This window comes from Lycium barbarum, chromosome 9 (genome assembly GCF_019175385.1).
Source record: "Lycium barbarum isolate Lr01 chromosome 9, ASM1917538v2, whole genome shotgun sequence".
Classification (NCBI taxonomy): domain Eukaryota; kingdom Viridiplantae; phylum Streptophyta; class Magnoliopsida; order Solanales; family Solanaceae; genus Lycium; species Lycium barbarum.
Genome location: NC_083345.1, coordinates 15639291 through 15662624, shown reverse-complemented (window position 1 = coordinate 15662624; position 23334 = coordinate 15639291). Strand labels below are relative to the sequence as shown.

At 34.0% G+C, this 23334-nt stretch overlaps 1 protein-coding gene and 1 long non-coding RNA gene across 3 annotated transcripts; both read right to left on the bottom strand.

The window, feature by feature from the left end:
* Positions 1-5838: 5838 nt before the first annotated feature.
* On the bottom strand, positions 5839-15523 carry LOC132610371 (uncharacterized). Of its 2 annotated transcripts, XR_009571128.1 has the most exons (5): positions 15206-15523; positions 12702-12890; positions 12346-12395; positions 6609-6721; positions 5839-6420 (listed from the first exon to the last, which is right to left on the bottom strand). It is a non-coding gene; the product is annotated as an uncharacterized LOC132610371 (long non-coding RNA). The 2 variants fall into 2 exon arrangements; XR_009571127.1 differs by lacking the exon at positions 15206-15523 and having other exon boundaries at positions 12702-13081.
* A 6139-nt stretch (positions 15524-21662) lies between these two features.
* On the bottom strand, positions 21663-23107 carry LOC132610309 (probable membrane-associated kinase regulator 1). Its single transcript, XM_060324618.1, has one exon. It carries the CDS (start codon positions 23001-23003, stop codon positions 21960-21962), a length of 1044 nt encoding a protein of 347 aa, XP_060180601.1. The 5' UTR covers positions 23004-23107; the 3' UTR covers positions 21663-21959.
* Between the last annotated feature and the right edge of the window lie 227 nt (positions 23108-23334).

Below are 23334 nucleotides of genomic sequence, written 5' to 3'. Positions count from 1 at the left end.
AGGATTACAAAAGTGCCGCGATTGTCACCTATATATCGTAGTAATATTGTGAGTTTTTGCTTTGGTTTCAGTTAAGTACTATGGTGCTTTTTTAACGAGGTCCAATGCTCGTTTGTTTTGTTCAAGGTCGAAATGAAATGATACGACAATTTCTGACAACATAATATTAGTCTATAATGGTGAACTTATCTTTTTTGGCCATTGCTCAGCCCCATCAAATCTTCTTTAACTAATTTATTAACGGTAAAGGGTCAAATATATCCTTATACCCTTGAAAAAGGGTTAAATATACCCCTCGTTATATTTTGGGTTCAAATATATCCTTCTCATTATATTTTTGGTTCAAATATATCCTACTCTGTTAAAGTTATCTAAGGTAGATATCCAATCTTATGTGGCACTGACATTTGATGAGGTGGACACAATGTGGCGTGCAACCTCAGCATTGCTAACCCATTTTACCCCTCCACTCTATTTATTCTTCCTCACAAAAATTTCTTCCCCTCCATCACCATAACTTAGAAAAACAATAGCTTAGAAATTTGAAGAGAGCATAACAATTATATGAAAGTTCCATGCATAAAAAATTCGGAGGCAGAATGCAATAGAGATTATAAAAGCAGTACTATAATCAGTATAGCATTAATGAGTAAAAACAAGAACAAGAATCAGATTTTGAGCTAAACGGTGTAGCCGCTGTAAGTACTTGTAGATTACTTTCAGTTCCCTCCCATAATTATTCCGCGTTATTAGAGAATTTTTCAAGTTTTAAATCTAAAAGAAAGGTCAGTTTAGCCTCTGTTTTAGTTGTTCTGTTCATTTGGGTATTTATAAAGTAATTGAAGATTTAGTAATGTGAACTCCTTGATACAGTACTGCTCATTCATGCTATCCTGATTACAGTACTGCTTTTATAATCTCTATTGCAATTTATCTCCGAATTTTTTATTACCGAACTTTCATATAATTGTTATATGTTCTTCGAATTTCTAAGCTATTGTTTTTCTAAGTTATGATGGTGGAGGAGAAGAAAATTTTAGTAGTAGAAGAACAAATAGAGGGGAGGGGTAAAATAGGTTAGGGCTGTTGAGGTGGCATGCCACGTGACATCCACCTAATCAAATGTTAATGCCATGTAGGATTGGATGTCCACTTTGGATAACTTTAATGGAGGAGGGAGTATATTTGGACCAAAAGTATAATGACAGAGGTATATTTGAATTCAAAGTATAACGAGGGGTATATTTGGCCCTTTCCCGGTACTACTGGGGTATATTTGACCCTTTTCCCATTTATTAATTAGGGATCTTAGTGGTCGTTTGGTGCATGGCTAAAATTATCCCGGGACTAATTTATCCCATATCTTGGGACTATTTTATACCATCTAGGAGATGGTATAAAATAGTCCCAGGATAAGTGGTATAAGAAGGTATATCCCAGCTTATACCATGAGATGCATTTTATACTTTGTTTGGTACAAGGATAAATTTATACCTTCTACCAAACATGGTACAAAAATTAGTGCTGGGATATTCCAGCTTATACCTTCTACCAAACGACCTTAATATTTTAATTTTCACCCGCTTAGCTATCATCATTTGTAGTTGGTGGTGTATATTGAGTGTATAACAAGTATATAAGTAAATATACAATCAATGTATAATTTATACATACTAATTACACGGTAATTAATTAACAAAAACTTATAAAAAATAAATATTAAGATTATTTTTGTTATGAGTTTTGTTAGACTGCTGTGTAGGGTAGAGATTCTTATTAAGATTAACTCCCCAACTCTGCTAACTCTCATATTTAATTCGTCTAGTTTGGAAACCCTGTGAAGATTTGAGATCTTAGTAATTCACTCTAAACATAGAATTTTGGATCTTGAAAATGCGAGCCTCAAGTGTCGGGACCATAAATCAGGTGGGCTTAGTTTAGGTCTCTGTTTCTTCTTCTTTTTTTCTTTTTCTTTCTTGGTTTTCTTTTGATATATGAAATGTTGTTCAATACTAACTTGGCCATTTCTAAATAAATACTTAGTCCAAAGTTTTATTTTTCTCCTTCCTCGTCAAATTTTATTACTAATACTCTTAGCCTTAGGGCAAAGTTGTTTTTCTTTTTTGCAAATTGGAAGATTATTATATATCCGTAAGAGACTTTGAGAGAGACAATGCATAATTACAAAAAAAATTGGTCTAGCAATCACGAAAAGATATACACCCTTACCCTAATTAAGCTAATATAATTTGAATTATAATAAATAGAAAAGATAAAGATACCACCCGATATTAACATTACCAATTACCAAGTTCATTATGATAAAAATAGTAACTAACATTTGGTTTCGATCAAAACGGGCTGAAGATCGACAATGGATAAAGCCCAAATCCATTTAACATTTGTTTCAAGGTGGCGATTTGCACCATTGTCGTTATTTGGGGTGGTCTTTAATTTTTGTCCCTCAAATTGCTTGTCTTTAATTTTGGCCTTCACTAAAAACCCCTTGGGTCCGGGTTTGAACCCCGCTACAAGTAATGGTCATTAGGTGAAATCCCTAATAAAAATCGTCACTGTTAAGATATGATTATATGGTATATTATTTCGACGTGCAAATTCTAACCAGATGCCATTAGATAGTCTAGAAACAAATGTCCTATTCAATCTGGGAAAAACTGGGCTCACAGGTTTGAAATTGGAAGTTAATCGACTTTTTGGGAAAGTTATAGTTCAATATCATTCGGCAATCTAGTTTAAAATCTATGTACACAGTATATGCTTTATACTAAATATACATACCCGCACACAACATATAATATACATACCTGCACACAAAATATATATTGATAATGTATAGATAGTGTATACTTCAGCCATGTTGGTAAAAATTACCATACCCTCCACTTTAAGGACAACGAGGCCAATGCTTTCGCTTGGGCCACATACCCCAACTCTGAGCTTGGATAGGGCGAGCCAGTTTTTGTGCAATAACAAAGCCCAACCTTCAGGATTGGCCAAATGTTCCACTACTTTAACAAAAAATTGTGCAGATTGTCCTTCTTTTGGGGTGGTCTTTAAATATTGCCCCTCATATTTGTGGTCTTTAAGTTTTTCCCTTCGCTTGAAAAATGACTTTATACCTGAGGTTCTGGGTTCGAACCCCCGCTGAGGCATAAATTAAAAAAAAAAAATCACAAGGCAAGGCTAGGGTCGCGTGTATGTCGGACCCGACATACACTTGTTAAGGAATAATCAAAGTTATGCCGGACCCGACATACTTATGCCTTATGGGCAAACTTTTAGTTAAGCCTTAACTAAAAGTCTGTCTATGAGGCAGAACTTTTCCTTAAGACATAGTTTAGTTAAGGCATAACTAAAAGTATGCCCCATAAGATATAACTTTTCCTTAAGACATAGACTTTGCCTTATAAGGCAAACTTTTAGTTATGCCTTAAGGAAAAGTTATGTCTTATAGGGCATACTTTTAGTTATGCCTTATGGGGCATACTTTTAGTTAAGGCATAACTAAAAGTATGCTCCTAAGGCGTAACTTTTCCTTAAGACATAAACTTTGCCTTATAAGGCGGAACTTATAGTTATGCCGGGTCCGACATAACATTAATTATTCCTTAAGAAGTGTATGCCGGGTCCGGCATACAAGCGACCCAAGCCTTGCTTTGCGATTTTTTTTTTTAATTTATGCCTGAGCGGGGATTTGAACCCAGAACCTCATGATTTCAACGTGAAGCTCAGGATTGCAACGTGAAGGGCAAAAATTAAAGACCAACATTTTGAGGGGCAAAAACTAAAGACCACCCCAAAGGAAGAGCAATCCAGCGAATTGCCCCCAATTGGGTTACAACTTACAAGCCCATGTTATTGAGCTCGGCAATACTGGATGATAAAATTGTCCATGCTCTACATTTCTTCATCCACTCGTAGAAAAGAGATGATGCTTTCAGTATTTACTAAATAATATAATCAGCTGGTTGCTAACAACTTACGAATTATCATAAGAACGTGAAAATGTTTATTAAAGTACTGTAAGCTATCAGTAGACTAGTAAATATGTCCGCGCTTCGCGCGGTTATTATCATAAAATTTAAACATAATATTTTTATAAATTTAGTTGTGATAGGATAAATGTAAATTCTCTTGTATATGAATATAATTTTTAGTTGTATATATATATCGGTTAATTTACAAAAATATTTTCATTATCAACAAAAATAATAATTATGAAAGTGTTTTACTTTAAAATGTTTGTGGGTGTGTTTCCTTCTATTCTACAAAAAAGAAACATGAAACGAAAGCTAAAGCAATTTAAACTCACGAAGAAAACAAAATGACCAATTTATTGTTGGTTATATTCATTTACATGTAAATTCCATAATCCTTTCTCTCTATTTTTTGCCAAGTACAGTGCAACTAACTTTACAATTTGTTTGCTTTAACTTACTGACAATTCCTCTTGGTAGTAATTCACATTATCAAGTATATTAACTGTTAAGTTTAACTTGCTCAACAATCATATTCCAGCTTAAAAACTTTCAGTTCTTAGACTCTTGCTTTATCATCGATTCATCGTTATCCAGTTTTGTGCTTCAAGACTCAGTATTTTTATTAAAAGGTAGATGTTACTTCCGCCTGTTCAAAGTAAGTGTTTATTTGTTCTTTTTATTTTGGTTCAAAATGAATGTTCACTTACAATATCGAGAAGGAATTAACTTTTATTTTTCAGATTTGTCCCTATTTACTGAAGGCAATAAATAAGCAAGAGTCTTATTAATTAAGGATAATTTAGTCAAAATACCTATTTTTTTCCTAGAAGTTAATGTTTTCTTATGAGGCGTGAAAAAACTGGACACTTATTTTAAACCGGAGGGAGTACAGAATATGGATGGTTTGAAAAATGAGAAGTCTTTGAAAACTAACGTCTTACATCTTCATTGTCCTCCAGTACGTAACTGTCTTCCCCTAATTAATTGAGTAATTATTAGTCAATTTTAGACTTTTAAAATTAAATGATACTCCCTTAAAGAGACTTAAATACAATAAGTGGTAGTTAATGATCAGTAATTGCAAAAAATGAGTATTATTTTAAAAAGTGACTTTTGGTTATTCTTTTCAATTGCACATAGATTTAAAAAAATAGGATAATGGTCAAAATTTGAGATAAAAATAGAAGAAGGAAAAAACCATTGTTGGTTATAGGGAGGTGCAACATCACTTTGTCTAGGCTTAATTTTTTATAGATATACATTTTATGTTTCAAACTCTCATATTCTTGGATAAATTCAAAAACTGCTGTTATAATTCAATTAAGATTTTTTGATTTGTTAAAACTATTTGTAATAGACCCATATCCAAATTACTCATGTAAAATACAAATTCAACACATAGTAAAATGACATTATTCGATTTAAAAAAAAAAATAGCTAGTTCTTCATAATTCACTCTATTTCGTTGGAGCTAAATTTGAAACTTTAAATATGACAAAATTAAGTTTGCTTTTTTTTTTTTTCTCAATCAGACAACTTCGTCTAGAGAAAGTATAGGTTTTTTACATCATTTTTCAAAAACTAAGATCAAGTCTCTTGGTATTTAAATGCTTTGAGATATATATCAATAAAAGCGATAATCTACTAATGTCTATGTGGTGAGACAATTTCCTTTCAACATGCTTATTCATGGACAATTTATCATCCCCGTGACCACAAACGAAATATAAACAAAAAAAAATATTTCTTACATAAAATAATGAAGAAAGAATAAGTAAAACCAAAAATTCAAAAGGAACAGATATACGATGTGTATTAAGTAAAATTAAGCCTTCTAAATAACCAAGTAATAATTTCTACAAGCGTAACCAAAGAGATATATTTGACATTTATTTCTACAATCATAATGATCATTGGTTTGATAAGCAGTCCATTTGTTCCTCTTGAAACATAACAACTTGCTCATGATGCAGTGGCACTTGGTTTAATCTCTACTCTATACTTTGTCACTGCTTTAGCCAGTTTATACATTTTCCTTTTCACTTGCTGCAATTGAACAAAGTCACAGCAAAAATGATACTAAACAATTTAAGATAAAGATAGTTATTTTGATAAAAATAATGACATGATAGAATATGCAACAACAGTATGAACCAAAAATAAATCGACTACGTACTGATTGACGTTATTCCATTTCAGTAGAGAAATAATTGATTGGACGATTGTATGCACCCTTTGCTTGGATTTTGTAACTCATTGTCCATGTGAAGCATTTACTTTAAAGTTTTCTTGTCGAGCTTTCACGGTGGCTTCACTAGTTTGGCATGTCCCAGCAGATCCTTTAGTTTCATCCGGAGAAACCGCACGCAATGCTTTACATGTGTTTTAAGAGACCAGCAATATATTGGCTGTCTCTTCTCTGCCACATTGCACCAAGGGTTAATTAAGCAAAATTGTTATTGCACTAAAAATTGAGAAGTCAAGTGAGTGAATTAATTTTAGCTTTGAAATTGCCAAACTACTACGAGCAAATGTAACATAGAAAAACCAATAGCATTAGAAAAGATAGATAATATAAAAAAAGGATGAAGGAAATACGAGAGACACCTCTAACGGAGAGAAGTCACGCGTATTAGAAAAAACCAACGACACTGATTAATAGTTGACAGTCACCTATCACTTTTGATGGAGACTGGCTTGATTTAGTGAATAAAGAGAACCTACAATAGAAGAACGTTATATTAGTAAAATATGCATAAACATAAAAAAGAATAATTTCTTGTTCTGTATGATTTACTAACTGAAGAGACTTTTATCCAAAAGTCACGTTGACGACATGACTAACAGAATAAGTGAGATAATGCATGACAAATGAGGGTTTTGCAAAAACAAATTGAAGTCCATTAGTACGTTCATTAGGTATAAGGAACACCATTCTCTCTTTCCAAATGATCATTCCATACAAATTAAATAGCTACAAATTAAGAAGAGGAAAGGAAATGACCTTTTTTATAATTAAGATAATTTAAGGTGAGTTATGAATAATCAATTAAGAGGAGAAGTTATGAAGATGAAGAGGTGTGAGTTATGGATATCATAATTTTTTTAAATAAAATATAATTACGAAAAATAAGGAAAAAAGGCAAAAAAAGGAGAAAAAAGATAATGCCAATGGAGGCCATAGAGAGGTGCCCCATAGTAGGGCTGCTTATCGGGCGGATTGGACGGATTATTACACGTAACGGTTTGGCTTAACGGTTATCGGCTTTTAAAAGTACTAATCCGCTAGCCAACCTATAAAATATCGGTTGGTTCGGTATCGGATTAGCAATTATCGGACGGTTATCGGGCTGTGTATCAGCTAAATATAAGAGAAAATGAAAGAAGTGAAAGAAGATCTGATACTAAAAATAACTAAGTAACTCTATGAAGACATATATAACTTATAAGTTAGCCTTTTAGTGTGCCAAGACAGGAGAGTTTTTTAATCATTCACAAGATTCCCTGTACATGCTGTGTTTCATTCAAACTAGTTTACAATGCATAATAATGTATGCCAAGAGCTGGTTACTAACAAAGAAGTCTAGCCAGGTCCAATACACTTGGGAATGACCAAAACAACTTGCCAGGCAAAAATGAACATTTTTTTTAATTTTATTTTATGAAACCAAAGCTGCTTTTAATTGATTAAGCACTCAACAGGCAAAAGGTTCAAATGTACAACTGAATGCCAGTAGCTAACCAACATGGCAAAGTACTACTATGAAGAAAGCCTGTAGAAGTAACTAGACAGATAGCTTCTTCCTCTTGAACGTGTTATACCTTCATCAATGACAAAAAATGAAGGCATCCCCAGTGCTGAGGCTTAGCTTTAAGTTTACAAATTATAATTGCCATACATATTTTATATGTTTAGGGGTAAAAATATAATAAAATATGATAAATTCTTAACGGGTTAACGGTTTACCCAATAAGAAAATTGAGTAATCCGTCCCCCGCACCGATAAGCCGTTAACCCAATACCAATAAGGCTATAAGCCAATTTTGCGGTTGGATTATCGGTAGCGGTCGGTTTTGAACAGCCCTACCCCATAGGATTGACTATTGCTAGCTTTATATTATATATAGATTTGTCACTCGATAAAGGCTTCCCTATATTGATTGTGAAAATGTTTATTAAAGTACTGTAAGCTATCAGTAGATTTGTCACTCAATAAAGGCTTCCCTATATTGATTTTCTTTATCTTCTACCAAATACTCTCTCCAAAGCACAAACAACCATCCATAAAAATTCTGAAAATAGGTGCAAAATGATAGATGTGATTTCAATACGCATGAAAGCTCATGCGTTGTAATGAAAAGCAACAACTAAATTGACGTTTGGCTAACGAGAAAAGGATGAAAATGGTCCCTTAACTATGATAGTAGGTTCAAAATAGTCCCTTAACTATGCATTTAACGGTTTTAGTCCTTTAAGTTTGTTACAAGTTAACAAAAATGGTCCCTTAACTATGAGAGTAGGTTCAAAATAGTCCCTTAACTATGCACTTAACGGTTTTGGTCCTTTAAGTTTGCCATAAGTTGACAAAATGGTCCCTTAACTATGAGGGTTGGTTAAAAATAGTCCCTTAAGTATGCACTTAACGGTTTGATAATGTCAGAAAATGATGTCTCGAAACACAAAGACCGACGGACTCTATCGATTAAAACTGAGGGAATCCGTCGACTAAATAAAATACACTAGACTTTAGAAATAAATTAGAAATAGCAGAAACTAAAAAAGTTGTCACTACCAAAAACAAGCGAAAAAAATGATGGACGGAAACCGATGGATAAAATCGAGGGACACTATTTTTTTTTTAATTTTTATTGTTTTTTACGAAAACCAACGGAAGTCCATCGGTTATTTTTGAGGAAAAATGCGTAGAAGTCCATCATATAACCGACTAACGTCCGTCGGTTTTGTCCCGAGTTATTTGACCGATCTAGAGTTCTCACTAATTTTTTCCTTTTTTTCATAGTTCTCGTCAAATCTAACAAACAGAGTTCGATGAATATTTTGTCGAGACTAAAACTGTCAACTTATGGCAAACTTAAAGGACCAAAACCGTTAAGTGCATAGTTAAGGGACTATTTTGAACCCACTCTCATAGTTAAGAGACCGTTTTTGTTAATTAGTAACAAACTTAAAGGACTAAAACCGTTAAGTGCATAGTTAAGAGACTATTTTGAACCTACTATCATAGTTAAGGGACCATTTTTGTCCTTTTCTCTTTGGCTAACTGATACTGTAATTAATCTAGCCAAAGCAGCTCAAAAGTTTGAGGATTCAGAAGTTTTTGATAGTGAATTTTATGATGTTATTTTAGTATAAACAATATTAAAGTTTGTACAAAAAAAAAGGTACAAAAAATTGTAAGAATGAAAGACAATTTACTCTTCAGCAGTAAAACTATTTTAAAACTTTAAATTAAACTATTTAAATCTTCGTACTAGTAAATATAGTCTTTTATAACAATATCAAAGATAATATATTGTAAGTACATGTCTAACATCTTATTTCTTTAATTTACCTCGCACTATTATAAATAATAATATTACTATGTGAAGTTAAATATTTTATGTCATTTAAGGATACTATACTATAAACAACAAGTACGGAAAAAATATCAATAATGACAGAGTGCAAACATCTAAGAAATCAGACATGAACCAAAGATTACTAAATTGCATGTGTAAACAGTTTTTCCGGAAGGCTTTTGTATTTTTTGGTTTGGGGAAAAAACATAAGTAGGCAGTTTTTAAAGAATAATTATATAAACATGACAGCATTAATGAATATCAATTATGACATAAAATATTTACTACCATGGCAGTTTTAAATACAGGGGATATGGGAGGTAATCCCAACAACCAAAATCGTTTTTCTTCCTATTTTTTGGATAAAATTTCTTATCAACGGTGGATATAATAATAAATAATAGCGGAAGAAGAACATGAAGAAGAGGCCGAAGAAGAAATCCATGAAGAAGCAGAAAATGATCAAAAAGACCAAGACAAAAAGGGGGAAGAAGACCAAAAGAAGGAAGATGAATAAGATACTTGATGTCAAAAATCTGGTGGAGGAGGAGCTAGGAGGTTTCTGTCACTGTCAACATTGGGATCTACAGAGATAGTTGGTACTTCATGCTTTCTGATTTTCGTCATCGGTTTTTGCGTGGTGTACATTCTTTTCTTTTTTCTGGTTTAAAAATGATGTGAAATGGCACTACTAAAGGAATATATTAATTGAAAAATTAAACAAATTTAGAGATAACGGTAAAAAATATCAATTTTTGTGAGTTTTCAGCACTAGTCGAGATGTGTTTTGATAAATAGTTCGTAACCGTTTAGGTAGTAAACGCAAACACTTGATAGTTCAGATGTCTTTTGATAAATAGTTGGTGATAGTTTAGGTAGAAAACGCAAACACCTGATAGTTCAGGTAGGAAGCTAACAAAAAAGTGATACTTGAGGTGTGTTTTCAAATTTTAACATTTTTTAAAAATTTATTAGATATAGGAGTGAGGAGTTAATACGATAAAATATATCTCCCGTGAAATTAAACAATGTATTTACTCTCTTATCAATCTGGTTTTTCTTCCTCCTTATAATCTCTTTCTTGTTTCTCATGATTTTATTTTTAAATTTCGATTCATATTCTTTAAATTAACTATTCCTGTTTGTCACATTGATTGATCCATAAATCAGAAATCAAGTTATTTTGTGTCTCATATTTTTTTAACTCAGAAATTCCTAAAGCAAGTGTAACAAGGTTCAAAATTCGATAAATATGGGCTCATTCCTTTACCATTTTCATTTAATATCATATTTTTTTATAGGGAGAGTTTAACACCATGACATGTGTCTAACCTATACAACATCTATTGCGCTCTCATTACTAGATCAAAGCCATGTAGATTTTTTTTGTGTCTCACTAGTATGTGAATTTTATTTAAAAAGTTTAAGGGTCTTTTAATATATTTTGGTTTTAGTCCACCTATTTTGTTGCGAGCACTGCCTCGTGAACGTGTTGTTCAACCAGCTTCATTCACATTTGGTCACGGAATGACACATTCATTGTCTTTAATGTTCTTGTCATTGTTGTTATCTTAACTGAGACTCTATAAAATTTGATTGAGAATGTCATGGGTGGACGGATGGTGGGGCGGTGTCACACCCCAAACCGGAGTGGTGCGACAGACACCCGAGCCTTACTTGTCGGGCACCAACGTACATTACATACTACTTAACTCGAACGAGCTATGGGCCGACAAGGCCGTCACATGATAGTCAAATAAAAGAAGGATTCACCTGCAAACAACAAGACTCAATGAAAACGCACACACACACAAATATATATATATATATATATATATATATATATATATATATATAAGGGCCGAAGAGGCCACCATGTGAGTCTGCACCTCAGAACACAAGGCGAATCAGGCCGCATTCCCTACTAAACACAGGACACATGTCTACAAGCCTCTAGGAGCAGCATGACTGTTAGAAGGTTGGGACAGGGACCTGCCATACCCGTAATGCAAATATACAATACACACACACACACACACTCAAGAGTCATCTAGCATACCGACATCTACAACAACTCCTGGAAGAGCGGAGTGTGACCATCAACGCTAAGCTGGGGCCGCCTACTGGGGGGATCCTTCTATCGGGCTCTCTGGACTTTGCGGGCACAAGAACACAGCATCCCAGCAAGGGACGTTAGTATGGATAAATGTACCATGTATGCAAGGCAAGAACAAATAACTAAAAATAGAGAAATAAGGCCGAAACAACCTGAAACTCTGAATGCAACTGAGGCATATGACATGCATGCTTTTTTTAAAATTAAAAAAAAAACACACATATATAAGCCACACTATGGGGTTGCATCATCATCATCAAGCCGCTCTCTGGGGCTAACATCTTCATAACGTACCCAACTGCAGTGGTATGCAGAATAGGTGCCGTACTCTGCCGACTATAGCGCGGCTTGGCGTCATAATATATATATATATATATATATACACACTAGACACTAGAAAAACATAATCTGAGACCATCAGAGTGAAGTAAGGTCGGTAGCCTCCGAATTCATTATGTAATTATCGTCATCAACACATACTCAATGGAAATCTGAAGATCTAGTGAAACATGAATCATATAATATATTAGGGAATGAAGAACATGAACCTTATGTCTAGTAGAATAGAGTTTCTTTTTATTGGGGGACATATTACGTTAGTACCGTTAGGTTATTGCCAAAAGAAAGGAAAGAAGAAACCTTACATACCTCGTTAGCTTCCTGCCAATCCAACCTCGCTGCTTGTCTAGCGGTTCAGCCTATAACAACGATAACGTCTCTCGTTAGGCTAAGGATACACTTGGTATATCACGTATATCAAGCGATACACTTGTCGTAACGAATCGGATAACATTTCCCCTAATTCTTCTATTTTCCCCCAAGTTATTACCATACTAAATCCACCAAATTCCAGTCACAACACTATTTAGAAAATCACCTAACAGTCCATACCACAACAACAACATCAAAATACGATTCCCTGCAATTAATTTCGTATTTTTCATCTCACAATTTAGCTATGACCTGGATGAATTTAAATATATCTAGGAAAGGAGAATTCTTACCTTATAACTCTTCTTCCACCTTACTTCACTTCGAAGAAATCCCGGATTCAACAACGCGACAAAACGGAACAACGAGATCGAAGCGGTGTGTAAAACCCGTACGTTTCCTTGAGAAAAATAATACTTTGCTCCCAAAAAGATTGGACCTCATGTTGATATATTTAGGAACTGAAATTCACGTTTCAGGTCCTAGAAATTATTTGCAACATACATAAAATTTTATGAGAAATGCAACACTCGAAAGAGGATCCAAATATAACTCTTATAAAGACATGTGGCAATATTTGATCTATGAACACTTTATACACTTGGTCTAAATATACCTACAATAAAATACTTTATATCTTGTATTAAACATGCTTCGACTAAATATACCTATAATAAAATATTTTATTCCTTGGTTTCAAAAAATACCAGGAATAAATTTACTTTTAATAAAAACTTGAGTACTTATAACAATATATTGTTCAAATATTTGGCATAAGTCACTTGTAATAACAACATCTAAACATATTGATATTTAACTAATACCAAATATAAAATACTTGGTACAAATATTAATATACCAGAAGACATATATCAAAAGAGTTCCAATCGAATAGCTCAAATCAGTATATTCAGTATTTGAAATTCAACCCAGTAGACGAAAATAGGTATATCAGAAAATGGGATATAGTTGAGAGAATAATGGATAATTCTGGGAGAAGATTGCATAAATCGGTGATATTGGATCTATTTCAGAATATTTTGAATACTGTAGAGAGAGAAAGATTTGGTATTAGTTGTGCAGTATTTTGTTTTAAGGATTGGAAAGAATCTCTTAAGTTAAGGATTATAATTATCTGTGATTCTTAAAAACAGCTATATACGAAATAAAATCTTTTATTTTTGTAATATTCAAAAAGTACTATTATCTATGTATTTAAGTCTTAAGAAGGGTCTTACCACATAATTTCCCTTTTGATTTCTTAGTTACAAAGACACACGACTACCATGTGTAAACACTAAACAGCATAGGGTTTCAGGCTGGATTTTTTTTTTTTTGTTTTGTTTCTAACTTTTACCTCATACTGACCCGAAAATGGGTCATCAAGGTGGTAATAGAGATCTTAGTGAACCTGGTTGCAGCTTCTAATGTTTTGCTTTCCCTAAAATTAAAAGATATTAATATCAACACAATTGCTAAAACTATTAAAAATAAATGACAGTCGGATTTAAATATCTTTCAATGTGTTCATTATACGCTCCAACACCCTCCTAATTCAGGTCTTTTGCATGAACAGTTGCCGCCTTCAAACGGGTCTCCATGAACAACCTCCTCGCATCATCAATTTAAGGGCCAGAAACTTACATTTAAATGCATATCTTCCAATGTTGTCCACCATCACACCGAGATCACGAATATTTGCTGGATTGAAATAAGGTTGGAGTATGCATCACTACTAGAAAAAGTGATTTTCCCCCGACATTCAGTGAAAAATTTGTGCTATAAAATATAATTTTTCCACCTATTTCCACTGAACAATCTACTGGGAAAAAGCATGGTGGGAAACAAGTTCCCATTGAAACGCTGGAAAACTTCATAAATTTTTCGTGTGAAAACTCTACTATTTATGTTTTTTCTCACCGACATTCAGTGGAAAATAGCCACTGAAGATTTTTCAATGGAAATTCAGTAGGAAACTAGTAATTTTTTAATAGTGCATCCATCGCAAATATCAGGTTTAAACAAAGTAGTACAAGAATAACACAGAGATGAGAGCCATATTCAGGTGACCACTGGATAAATCAAACGGTTGCATTCGAAAGGGGCATGGATAGCTGGGTTGGGTTTACATGTTTTGGACTAAGCGTGGGAAAAGGCCTTCGATATTGGGCAAAACATTAGAAATTAGGCCAAATTCATAAGCGCCTCCTAAATTTGTCCACATATTCCTCATAGCCACCTAAACTGACGCTTGTTTCAATTTGACACCTAAACCACTGCGAATTTGTACCATTTAGACACCTTTTTTACAATCAGCAAAAAATATAAAATGTGTGTATTACACTCGCGGTGACCTGGCAAAATGACCAATTAAATGACGACATGTGGCAGATTAGTCCAAAAAATTATTAAAAAATGACACTTGGCATTTGAATCCAAATTATTATTTTTTTAAAAGTAACTTTACTTAAATAAATCAAAAATACATTTAATTGTTTTTTAATTAACCCAAACACCACAACCCCCCCCCCCCCACTCTTCTTCCCCACCGAACCCCACTCCCCCCTCCACCGGCGCCAGCTACATAGTAGCATCCAACACTAGGTTAATCAGCCTTAAGCTTTTGCTTCCAGCACCACTGCAATTTTCCAGCAGTGAGCTTTCATCCTCTAACTTCTCTAGAACCCAATTGGAAAGAGGTTGGAATACGCAACTCAAAACAAAATCAAAATGGCAAGCTAAACAGATAGGAATAGCTTGAGAAGCTGTTCTCCCGTTTGGAAAAAAAAAAACTCACCTTGTTTTCGTTCAAATTGCTACCGATATATTGCCGCCCCCCATTTCTCCTTCTTCCCAACTAGTAACCATTTTCCCCATCCCATTTCCCACGATTACGAGGAGCAAAAATGGACTTTGACCCGAAAAAGTAATTAATTCGTGTCAATCTTGCCGGAAAAAATGGAGCTTCGCCGGAAAATTTTGAGACCTAAATCTGATACGATTTCTAATGAACAAAATACAAAGAAACTAAAAAAAAAATATGGAAGAAGTCAAATTGCAGAGAGATGACGGGAATGGAGGGGTGGGACAAATTAGTTGGATGCAAAAATTGAGGAGGAATGCCAGTCCAGTCGTCTTCCTCCTTTTTTTTTAGTTAATTGTTTTTTTAAAAAATTATTTAGATTATATTATTAGATGTATAAGCTGGAAAAAAAATTATTTGGATTCGTTTCACGCGCTTAAAAGGGGTAAAAAACACGTTTTTTGCCACCTCAGCAAAAGGTGTCTAAATGATACAAATTTGGAGGGGTTTAGGCATTCAATCGGAACAAGCTTCAATTTAGGTGGCCATGAAGAATATGTAGACAAATTTAGGGGGTTGTTTATGACTTTGACCTAGAAATTAATACTATAGTTTTTGATCGAGGGCTTATGGGGAGCCCTAAATACAATCTTTTAAAGGTAAAATGAGTTCTAATACATAAAATATATAAGCCTCTTATAAAATTTGGGTTTAGGTCACTAATTTAATTTATTTAGCTGCCCTTGCGTTAACCTACTCATCGCAAGGATACATACACCCCCACCCCCGCCCCCAACCCCACCCAAAAAAAAACCCACTCCACTTTGGCAAAATAAATTAGTCTAATAATCGGATCTTTACTAGCTATCCTATCATATAGTCCCTCACCTGTGGTCAATATTTTATACACCCTCGAAGTACAAGGAACTTTTTGATCATACGATAAATATGCAGTATAAGGCATGCAACATAACTCCTACGCGCTAAAACACTATTTAAATTAAATCTTGGTTCTACCGACTAAACAGCCAAACAGGAATCTAAATCAAAATGAGGATATGAATTTAACTTTTGTGAATTATGTATCCCTTTCTAATGAGTTGAGATGAGCAGTGTCGTGTTATATATATGCCTTCTAATTATGAAGTTGGAGATTAGTCATTTTCCGTGCATGAAAACTGGGACTAACTTTGGCTCCATATTCAAAAATTCATTTAATTCTGGGATTTGCTCTAATATGTCCCCGTTGAAACTTCAAACATATGGAATCTTCACTACTATTGTGATTTAATTTAGCAGCACATAGCGCATCCCCATCACCAACCAGTAGGTTGGAAATTTTAGTCACTTTGATGGTAAATTTAAATACTGTTCATGTGATCCTCCTAGATGAGGACGTAAAAGAAAAAAATTTAAAATTATTTTTCGATCAAGAAGTTTGTGACGGAATTCATCGAGAAAGTGGGGTGATAAGGACAAGGTTGACACATAAATTTATTTAATAAGTGATTTTCGACGAATCTAAGAAAAAAGGTATAAATTAAGTTGTCACAATTATTTCATTGATGATAGATATGGGACGCCACCTGACGGCGTTATTACAAAAAGGTATTCTAAAACTTCATCCGTTACCGGAATGGAGTTGGGAAATTCTTTAAATCGCATCGCCACTATAAGTAAGATTTACACTATCATGTCATCTTTTACTTGTTATAGTGATGATTTTCAAGATAACAAATTTCATATTCTAAGGAGCTAAGACTTGTATTAAATCTTTTTTATGTACAATACTATTAATAAAACGGTAAAGTTGTTTCTATATGTGAGTATAGGTCAGAGGTTCGAGTTATGGAAGCACACACTAATCCTTGCATTAGAATAGATTATCTATATCATATCCCTCGGGTGTGACTTTTTCCTGGAATCCAGCTAATCTAGATGTTTTATGCACTGGACTGCCTTTTATTTGTTTACTGTTAAAAAAATGACACATTATAAGGTGACATACAAGATTCAATTAAGAAGTGGGATCTAGCATGGAATTAGTTAGTTGCAAAATGAATTCATGAAGAGGAAGAGAAATTGAAATGTATATATATGCAGGAGAGTGATGATTGCAGGAAGGTAGCAGTGATGAATGGCGCTTTACAAGCCCTATGCATGTGAAAAATGCAAGCTAGCTTAGAGGACCACCCACACCCACCATCATCAAATACTTACAAAGGGCGGCGTGAAAAGGCTTGTCATGTGAGCTGTCTGGTTTCCTACGCACACATGTGGAGCTTCCTTTTCATTGACAATTTGTGCTACATTAGGAGAAGTTGTGGCATCCATCTCTCTCTCACGATTTGTTTGGTTAAACTTTAAAGTACATCAATGTATTCTACTCCTCAAATTTTTTATCATGCATATAGATCGACAGATTCAAAATTTAAAGTTTACAGATTTTTATAGCCACAGGGCGCAAAGAATTCATGTAAATCCGGTCTCTTATTCAAAAATTACACTGCATATGTAAGGTTAAAATTAACTTTTTATGTATATACTACCTCTATCTCAATTTATGGGACACTTTTTTCTTTTTAGTTAGTCTAAAAAAATGACATTTTTCGATAAATTTAGAGTAACAATTTAACTTTAAACTCATTTTACCCTTAGTGAAATGATTTATAGGTATACAAATATTTATGGTTTGTTTTAGACCTTACAAATTTTAAAAGTCTTTCTTTTATTATTAACTATGTGCCCCTAGTAAAACACACACACATAAATTGGGATGGAGGGAGTGGTAGATGTTGAATCTTTTTAATTTTTTTGTGCGCTTAATTAGTTCCTTATATTTTGAATCCTTTAGTGAAATCTTGACTTCGCCATTGTCCATAATGATCTAAGTAATAGTATACGGCAATAATTAAGTCCACTGTCTACTATTTATAAATATGTAGTAGTAATTATTCTAACACATATATAAATTTACATGCACCATAATTATAGACGGAGCCAAACGAGAAGATTAAATAAATACGACGACATGCCGCAAACTCACGATCTATTTGGGGCAATTTTCACTATAAAAAAATGGGTAATTTGCGGAGGTTGAAAGTTGCAATTCGCAGAAGTTTTAACCTCCTTTAGCAAATAGCGAAGGTTAAAATCTTCGCGAATTGTAACTTTCAACCTCCACAAATTACCATTTTTTTGTGGTGTTTGAAACACCTTTGTTACCACCTTAGAACTTTTTCTTATTTCAAATGGATTCAAAATTCTCTTCTTATCCAATTTTTTGAGAATAAACCGGAGACAGGTCATTTGAACGCCTTTATACCATGTAAAACTTCGCTGGGACACACGAATTAATATATATACTCTACTTGCCCTACTTTAATTTATCATTTTAGGTAAAACGTGATAGCTACGGGACCAAAATATCTTTAAATGAGTGTGTGTCACCTCCCAAAGTAACTCCAAATAATTTCTTCCTTTATATTTTAAGCTACCCAATCATACTGCATGCGAAAAGAAAAGTTAAGACAGCATGTTTTAATCTTGGTAATTATATAATATAGAATTTGCATATTTACGAATTTCAATAGGTTAATCAGCCTACGAATTATCCTTTAACTATAAAACTAAAAAACAATTGCTGTCCAAATTTTATGATACCTCATATTTTTGTTGGGGTTTTCCTAGTTTTATACTCCCTCCGGATCAAAAAAAGAGTTCACTTAGCCATTTACACACTCCTTAAGAAAATACCAACTCCTAGACAAAAATAGGTAATTTGACTAAACTACCCCTAATTAAATAGGCATTGGAATTTGATCATATAACACTTAATAGGGGCAAATATGGAAAAATAAGGTTAATTCTTTCTTGATTTGCTAAGTGGACTCTTTTTTTTTTACTCAAGAAAAAAAAAAGGCTAAGTGAACTCTTTTTTTTATCCGGAGGGAGTAATTCTTTCGTCCGACCCATATGTGGAACATATCTCCCCATATCAATGTACATATATGATGCATTCTTTTCCGTAGTTGCGGTATCCAGAGATAGTAAGGTAGTTACACGTAAATCTTTGATAAACGATAATTGATAAAAGAACTGAATGCTATCACAGGTTAAAATTGGATAGCTATAGTTCAAATTATCGACGTATGTAACTTAAATCCTTCTCAAGATGATGCATCATTTTACTATAAAACAATATTTTCCATACAGCATCATCTCAAATCCTTCTTAAAATGATGCGGTCTGCCAGATTATTATCGCTTTCATATTTCCATTTTTATAACAAGCGATGTAGGTTTAGTATAAATTTATAACTATTTTTACATTGTTCATTTATATGTTATAATTTGTATTCTAAGTTAGAAGTAGTGGATGTGCTCGAACCTGTTAGCGAAAGGTCTAATCTATGTCACACAAGTTAATTTATTTGTATTTAATTCAAATTGTATTTATTCCTTATCCAAAAAAAGTACCCTACTCTACAAGAGTCATTTAATTTGATATAGCATCATGTGATGCTGCCTGGTGTAAGTGCCAAAATGATGCAGAGGTGGGACGGTGGACCAAACATTACGGTACCAATGGAAAGTACATAACATGAAATAAAATCTAGTATCATTCATATTTGAATCTGCTTTGCAAACCAGAAATTAATTTGAGTATTCATGGCTCATAATTGATACTGGTGCTACGTCCAATTTTCTAATGTCCCACAAACTTTATCAGAAGTATTTTTGTAAACCCCACTAATTAGCCTACTGCCTACTGTTGGACCTGCAGCATCGGACCTATTCATCAAAGAGATAGGCACTAACGATCTACATTGAACTACTTCAATTGGCTCAATGATAATGTAGATCTCAACTTTTCCCAATAAGTTTTCTTGTCAATCTTTTTCATTATAAAAGGTTTGGAAAATATTGTTGCTATTGACTTTTATTAGCCAAGAGAGATTATAGTTTATGAGTTATTTTTATTACAAATACTTCTGATTACTAAACTCTGAATATATTATTTATACATATAGTAAATAGTAAAAAAAAATTAAATACAAATAAGGGAGTTGAGCCAAAGTTACTCAGTTTGGCTCCGGCCTAGTGAGTAGCTTATGACAAAAAAAATTGCAGAATACTACATAATTCACTCCATTTGGAATTTTACAATTTAAAAATTAAAATTCCGCAATTGACGTTCATATACGTCCAAACTGAAGTTAAATTCAATATCTTATGAATTCCAAGATTTCGACTGCTTGAGAAAATATACAAGTTCCAAAATTCACAACGTCAGGATATATTGAAAAAGAAAATTGTGTGATATGTTTTCAAGCAACCAAGTTCGAGATACTATTAGAACTAAAGACTTTTTTTGGTCGACATACGAATCTACCCATTGACTTGAAAAATACGTGCGTAAAAATTCCATAATGAATTTGAAGAAACTCCATAGTAGAAATTTAAGTCACGACTCAAGTGATGCCTAAAGTCAAAATTATGAGGGGGAAAAAGCATTTAATTGAAGGTGACACTGCTAGTTTTGTCGGTGTTGACTGAGAATGAAAGGGTAATATTTGAGAAGATTATAGAATTAAACTCGAGAAGACCAGAAGAACAAAAAATAGGTTAGACCACAAGGCTGTGGTAGGGTGGTGGGATGAACGGGATACAAATGATTATTTAGGAACAGCTTTTATAAGTATATCTATTGATAGTGCAACTTTATATTATCTAACGTGTCTTATTTTTAAAATTATAAATTCAATTTTTAAGAAAGGTTGCTTGTAATTGCTTTGAATAAATTAAAGGGTAGTGCACAAATCATCCTGGATGAGGGCCGCATCTCTTGAGTGTTATAAGCATTAGTGACTGCTTCCACGACTCAAATCCGTGACCTATAAATCACACGATGATAAAATGATTATAAAAATATTATATTTACATTATCAATCTATCTAAGCTAAACTCTTAAAAGGGAATTATTGCGGAGAAGCATCAACTTCAAAGAAGATGGAATTATGGAAAACATGGCTAGTTTACTTCGAATGTTTCGTAGTTTGAATAAATTTCAAATTCAAACTATTGAAACTTCAAAGTTGCTTCCCATAATAAATGTCACCGGTCTTATGTCCAACCAGATCGAAGTCTTGAAACTACACTCAATCTTCTCATGAGGCACATGGAAGATTCTCATATGCTTACAAACCTTATTGCATTAATAATACCTGTACTACGTACCCTCTCATAATTACTTATAAGTGAAAACATATACCGTTAGACTAAGTCATACTCCAAAATTACACACTCATAAGAATTGTAAAAATAATGTAAGTACTTTAACTCACTCAGATTCCATCATATAATACGGCAGAGAGAGAGAGAGAGTAGAAGACAAACTACGGAGTACAAATTCCAAGACGCACCAAATTTCAATGGAACAAAACAGAAGATAGAAAAATCCAAATGAGTGATCCATTAATAACATCACATGCAACTCATTAAAACTTAGATCAAGACACAACGGCTAGGTTAAAACTATAATGAAACAGAAGGACAAAAAAACAACAAAAAGGTTAAATTCCTCGTCTTCATCAGTCAAATAACCCACTAAATAAAATAAAACCCTTTAGATCCAATGACTAATTAACTAGCAAACACAAAAACTCTTGATCTTTTTTTCCTTATTTACCTTGGGAAAAAAACACTAAAACTTGTTAATTAAATTTCATTACTGACCCAAGTTCTTATTAAGTAGCGCTGTGACTCTGAAGCATGGAATTTTTGCAATGTGCAATAGCACCTTGAATTGCATTTTGTAGCTCCTCCATCGTTGATGCATCTGATGAACCAATTCCACCTGTCGTCGTCTTATTGGTTGGCGTGTTGAACCCACTCCTACTAAGGATACCAGAATGACTTGGTGATGATCTCATCGACGATGGACAGCTTGACACGTAGCTTCTCCTCCTAGGATACCTCAAATTCCCCGAAAAAGAATGTGAAATTGTTGTATTTTGAGTGTTTTCTTTGATACCAATATTCTCTCTATTTTTGCATAATGTCACAGTACTTGACGATACCATAATTTTCTCTGAAGGCTTTTGGGATAATTTCTCGTACAAAGGCTTGACCTTTTTCAAGTACTTACGTATGACTTCTCGAGCAGACGTACTCATCCGCCTCACTGAGGAAGTCTGAGCAGGCAGAGTTCCTGAGATCCCATCAGAATCATTAATATTCCGGTTGTTCTTATTAGATTCCTTGCGGAACACGGAAGAGAATCTCGGGAGCGAAAAGTTCAAGTACTTATTAGTACCTTTCTTGATAGAGGAAGCCCCTGTAGTGCCACAAGGGATAATGTTATTTATCGAGTTGCTAAGACGCTTGAACTCGTCCTCCTCCGCAACAGAACTAGGTCGAGAAGAGTCACATCCTTCGGGGAGGAGGACGAGGTCACCACTCGAGTACGAATACTGCGAGTCATTGGAGCTACCACGGCTTCCTGTGGAATCACGAGAAGCAGTGGTCGTGGTATCAGAGCTGGAAGAGGTCGAGGAAGAGGCCAGAAGGAGAGTGCGAACCATAGACAAACGTGGGGATTGGTGGAGTGGAAGGAGCTGGCCTTTGTAGAAAAGTTCGTCAGCCGGGCATATGTTAGTATTAGATTTCCGACTACGTGGAGAAAGGGCAATGGTGAATTCGAAATCGGAAGAGGAAGAAGAAGAAAGAGAGCGGGTAGGGGAAGAAGGGAGAGTGTAAGATTTAGGGTTTGTGTGTGTTCTTCTTCCCATCTTGATGTGAGCTACATTATGGATCGCCAACTATGGAGGTTTTGTGGAGAAACTAAAGAGAGAGAGAGGGGGGCAGGAGAGTAGTGGGAAAAAATGGCTTCTTATATGGAACACATGTTGGGACTTTAATTTGTGGAGGAAAGTGTAATTAAAAATGGTCAAAACTTTTTCTCGGAAATGGAGTGTTGGTTACTTTCTGAACAGTCTCTACAATTACTTTCTAATTGTAGGGACTGTTTATATCGAACTTAAAATGAATATAACGTTCATCCTTTCCATACAAATAATGGGCTCGAAAATTCAAGGAGCAATGCATTTAATTTAGTTTAAA

Excerpts from the sequence above, each read along its gene's own strand:
- LOC132610309 (XM_060324618.1), bottom strand. The coding sequence starts at position 23,003 with ATGGGAAGAAGAACACACACAAACCCTAAATCTTACACTCTCCCTTCT.